The sequence below is a fragment of the Peromyscus californicus genome, unplaced genomic scaffold (genome assembly GCF_007827085.1).
Source record: "Peromyscus californicus insignis strain IS unplaced genomic scaffold, ASM782708v3 Scaffold_12__1_contigs__length_115047231, whole genome shotgun sequence".
Classification (NCBI taxonomy): domain Eukaryota; kingdom Metazoa; phylum Chordata; class Mammalia; order Rodentia; family Cricetidae; genus Peromyscus; species Peromyscus californicus.
Genome location: NW_026294413.1, coordinates 71427620 through 71432990, shown reverse-complemented (window position 1 = coordinate 71432990; position 5371 = coordinate 71427620). Strand labels below are relative to the sequence as shown.

General features: G+C 41.1%; 1 gene segment (V, D, J or C); it reads left to right on the top strand.

Annotated features, from left to right (window-relative positions):
• Nucleotides 1–4030: 4030 nt before the first annotated feature.
• Nucleotides 4031–4765, top strand: LOC128106949 (T cell receptor alpha variable 22-like). The segment is given in 2 exon segments: nucleotides 4031–4082; nucleotides 4251–4765. Coding segments are annotated over 2 exon segments (567 nt in total).
• Nucleotides 4766–5371: the final 606 nt, after the last annotated feature.

Genomic DNA, 5371 nt, shown 5'->3' with positions numbered 1-5371 from the left:
GGATGAAACCTCTCTGATGATAATTATGCTAGGTTCTGGTCTACAAGTAGACCATCAAGAAGAATATCATTAGGAATCATTTCATTGACTTTCTTTCATTTCCTTTTCTATTCTTTTTCTTTTTTTTTGCCAGTTGTTTTTCATTCTATTGTTGGTCTCTGGGCTTTCCAGCCTCTGATTCCTGACCCCCTAGGCAATGTCAGGGGTAGGTTTCCTCTCATGGCATGGGTCTCAAGCTGGATCAGTCATTGATTCGCCACTCCCACAAGTTCTGTGCCATCTTTACCCCAGCACATTTTGCAGGCATGACAAATTGTAGGTTGAAGGTGTTGTGGCTGGGTTGGTTCCCCAATCTCTCCACTGGAAGCTTTGCCTGATTATAGAAGATGGCCACTTCAGGCTCTGTATCCCACATTATTAGGAATCTTAGCTAGGGTCACCCTCTTTGATTCCTGGGAGTTTCCCTTGCACTAGGTTCCTACATTTCCTCCATATGCTCCCCAATTCCAGTTGTCTCTCTCATTACTCTCTCCGTCCATTCTCCTGCCACCTGGTCCCTCCTATTCCTGTCCCCACCTGCCCACAGTCCATCTGCAATATCTGTTCTATTTCCCCTTCCTAGGGAGATTCATGCCTTCACCCCTTGAGTCCTTCTTGTTACTTAGCCTCTCTGGGTTTGTGTATTGTATAGCATGATTATCTTTTACTTTACAGCTAATATCCACTTACAAGTGAGTACATATCATATTTATCTTTATGGTTCTGGCTTATTTCACTCTGGATGATTATTTTTCTAGTTCCATCCACTTGTCTGCAAATTTCCTGATGTCATTTTTTTTAAACAGCTGAGTAACACTCCATTGTGCAAATGTACCTCATTTTCTTTATCCAGTCTTTGGTTGAGGGACATCTAGCTTGTTTCCAGTTTCTGGCTATTATGAATAAAGCTGCTATGAACATAGTTGAGCAAGTATTCTTGTGGTAAGATGGAGTGTCCTTTGGATATATACCACCCAGGAGTGGTATAGTTGCATATTGAGGTAGATTGATTCCCAATTTTCTGAGAAACTGCCTTATTGATTTCCAAAGTGGTTGTACAAGTTTGTACTTCCACCAGCAATGGAGGGGTGTTCCTCTTGCTCCACATCCTCAACAGCATGAGCTTTAACTTATGTTTTTGATCTTAGCCATTCTGACAGGTGTAAGATAGAATTCAAAGTCATTTTGATTTGCATTTCCCTGATAGCTAAGGATGTTGAACATTTCTTTAATTGTTTCTCAGACATTTGAAGTTTCTCTTTTGAGAATTCTCGGTTTAGATCTGTATCCCATTTTTATATTGGATTGTTTGGTTTGTTGATGTCTAGTTTCTTGAGTTCTTTATATATTCTGGAAATCAGCCCTCTGTCAGATATGGGATTGGTGAAGATCTTTTCCCATTCTGTAGGCTGTCATTTTGTCTTACTTACTGTGTCCTTTGCCTTACAGAAGCTTTGCAGTTTCATGGGGTCTCATTTATTAATTGTTGATCTTAGTCCTGTGCCATTGGTGCTCTGTTCATAAAGTTGTCTTCTGTGACAATTGCTCAAGGCTATACCCCACTTTCTCTTCTATTAGGTTCAGTGCATCTGGTTTTATGTTGAGATCTTTGATCCACTTGGAATTGAATTTTGGGCAGGGTGATAGATATGGCTCTATTTGAATTCCTCTGCATGTTGACATTCAGGTAGACCAGCACCATTTTTGATGATGTTTTCTTTTCTTCCCAGCATATATTTCTGACTTCTTTATCAAAAAAATCACGTGTCCATAGTCATGTAGATTTATGGCTGGGTCTTTGACTTGATCCAGCTGATCAACCTGTGTTTTTATGCCAATATAATGCTGTTTTTATTACTATTGCTCTATAGTAGAGCTTGAAATCAGGAATAGTGATACCTCCAGAAGTTCTTTTATTGTACAGGATTGTTTCAGCTATCCTTGGTTATTTATTTTGTTTATCCTTGGTTATTTTTATTTTGTTGAGTATTGTTCTTTTAAGGTCTGTGAAGAATTGTGTTGTAATTTTAATGGGGATTTCATTGAACCTATAGTTTACTTTTGGTAAGATGGCCATTTTTACTTTGTTAATCCTACCAATTCATGAGCATGGGAGAACTCTCCATCTTCTGATATCTTCTTCACTTTCTTTCTTCAAAGACTTGAAGTTCTTGTCATACAGGTCTTTCACTTGTTTGGTTTAAGTTACTCCAAGATATTTTATATTATTTGTGAGTATTGTGTAGGGTGTTGTTTCCCCGAATACTTTCTCAGCCCATATGTCATTCATATGTAGGAGGGCTACTGATTTTTTTGAGTTAATCTTGTATCAGCTACTTTGCTAAAGGTGTTTATCAGCTGTAGGATTTCCCTGGTAGAATTTTTGGGGTCGCTTATATTTACAATCCTATCATCACACCTGCCTTCTTCAGAGTCTGACCATCTGCATGTGGGCATTTCTCCTGTTCCTGGGATCACACAACTCTCACTATGCTCTTCCTTGATCCTGTTTGTTTTAGTCAGATCCCTGTATTTTAGACTTCTTCATTAGAGTGTAAACAAATGCCCTTTTATGTGTTCTTAGTATTCATTTTCAGTAAAACTTTAGTCAATGCTTATAGATTTATTTTAAACTAAATTATAGATCTAATAAATAGCACACGATAAGAAGTATCAGCTTATTTAGAGGTTTAATCTCCATGATGTATCATTTTCAAAGTGGTTCCTCTCTAACCCCCACTCCATCTTGAATGTCATGTGTTCTGACCATCTTGCATTTCTTCCATCAGGAACTAAAGGAGTAAAGGGGGTTGCTTTTTTTGTGACACGTGGAGTTATGGCCGGAAGTCACCTTTGCTGATGGTGTTGGTCCACTAGGGGGCACTGCAGCCTTCCTGGAAATGACTTTCTGAAGTGCCTGAAGGGTGGGTGGGTTAAAGAGACCAGAGAACATGTGAGGCTGTCAGTCACAGACGACAAGATTTATTCCTGGTTGTTAGCTGTGCTGTTCTGTGGAACTGTAAACTTAGAGGAGCCTGGAGATCCACTGTGAGGCTGATTCCATGAGGACAGATAAGGAAATAGAATTTTACTGGGCAACGTGAAGTCTGAAATTTAATAGAAACATCTAACTCTGTGACTTCAAGTTTTAACATTTTATGATGAAAATCTCCAGAGTTCATGGACCCAGATACTATTCCAATACCTGTGATAGCCAAACTTTTCATTGTCTTCTCTCAGACTAAGAGGAACAAGAATAATTAGTTGAGGGGAAGAAAATAATAAGGCACAAAAAGAGAAGAAGAAAACACAGAGAATACTATTGAACTTGAGCAGCAATGTGTGGGTCTGCAGGGTGCAGGGAAGGGACTGGAGAAGGACAGAGGTGGAAAATGAATCAGGGTGAATGGTGTATTCATAACCTGATTATTTTAACAAATGAAAGTTTCATTGGAAACATTTTTTTTGCAGATGGTAATCTGCTGATTTCAAAAAAGTGTGTTTATTCCCCACCACACATTGCACTCCTTCAAAGAGTTTTCCATTATAAGAATTTTCATACAACTGATTTCTCAAATTTTGTCAAATTATGGAATTTAAGAAATGGCTTACTCTATCTTTATATGCTCTGTGATCTAAGGAGACCTCAGCTCTTTCATGATATATCATCTCCTCCTCACAATTTCTCTCAAATGTCTCTTACTTTAATTGTTACAAATAAACAAACCCAAACAAACAACCCAACCAACCCTCTTTAGTTTTCAAGCTCTAGGTGACATAGCTTCCTGTTCCCTGCAGGGTTTTCATCCACAGCTAGGGAGCAGTTATTGTGAGGCCTCACTGGGCTGCTGTGGGTGGGGATTTCCATCAAGATGAAAGAGCTCAGATTTTATTGGTGCTCAGTGGGTGAGGGAGAGCCTGCTCATGGTTGGAACTAAGTTAGACACTGTCTAGAGCTGGGTGAAGGTGCCTCAGCAGTTTGACAGGATCCATGGAGAGGAGCCTGGGAGCTGTGCTGGGGCTGCTGTGGGTGCAGGTTTGCTGTGAGTTGTGGCTCTCCCAGATGGGTTAAGGGTGTTCCACAGCTCTAGTGGGAGGGCCAGAACACAGCTGACTCAAAGCTCCTCGTGACTGTCTCCCGGGATATCTGACAGGGTGGAAACTGCTGAAGGATTGCCAGTCATATGGTTTGTTTTCTTTTCTCTGACCAGGGGTGAGAGGGATGCAGGTGGAGCAGAATCATCCATCCCTGACTCTCCACGAGGGTGCCAACTCTGCTCTGAGATGCAATTTTTCTACCACTATGATGAGGGTGCAGTGGTTCCGACAGAATTCCAGGGGCAGCCTCGTCAATCTTTTTTTCCTGACTCCAGGAACAAAGGAGAATGGGAGGTTAAAGTCAACATTCGACTCCAAGGAGCGCTACAGCACCCTGCACATCAGGGATGCCCAGCTGGAGGACTCAGGCACCTACCTCTGTGCTGCTGATGCACAGTGCTCCCAGCAAGCGTGCAGCCTGGCCCCAAACTGCAGCTGTGTGTGCAGAAACAGCCCTGCCCCAGGGGGACTCTGCAGGAGGCTTCGCACAGCTGTGGGGTTTCCAATTTATGCTGTATCTCTGTCCTCTCTACTAACACTAGAGAGTTCAGGATTGCTGTTTCACATCAGTGCGCCCTTTCCTTACAGATACCCATTTTCAGGAAGAAGTTCTCATGAAGAGTACTGAGACAACTGACAAAGATGACAAGGTTCCCAGTACTGTCAGGCAGATCCACTGCACAGGGTTCACTGCTCTTTATTGTTCTACAAAGGCATCAAACATGCTATTCAGAGTACAGAAACGAGATTACTCAACATTTCAGTCAATTGCATATCTTTCAATTATTGGAAGAATGGGACTTTCATTAGTTTTTTTTTTGAGAATTTCATATAATGCACTTTGATCATATTCAGTTCTCCACCAATTCCCACCAGTTCCAACCCTCGTCCTTACTTTTCAGCTTTTCTTTCATTTCTGGGAAAAAAACCAAAACCTTCAAGTACTGTGTGTGCTGTCCTTACCTCTTGGATATGTGATCTTCACTGGAGTGTGGTTGACCTACTGGGGCCATGCCCTTAAAGATACAGATTCTCCCTCTCTTAGTAGCTATCACATGCCAACATGTCCTTAGTTAGGGGTGGGGCTTTGTACTCATACCCCATGCTGGAATTTTGTGTAGCTTGACCTTGTGTGGGTCTTTCCATGCTATTCCAACTGTTTTGAGTCCATATAAGTTAATTTTCCATATAATTGAAGACACAAATATAAAATGTATCAATAAGTATTCAAATT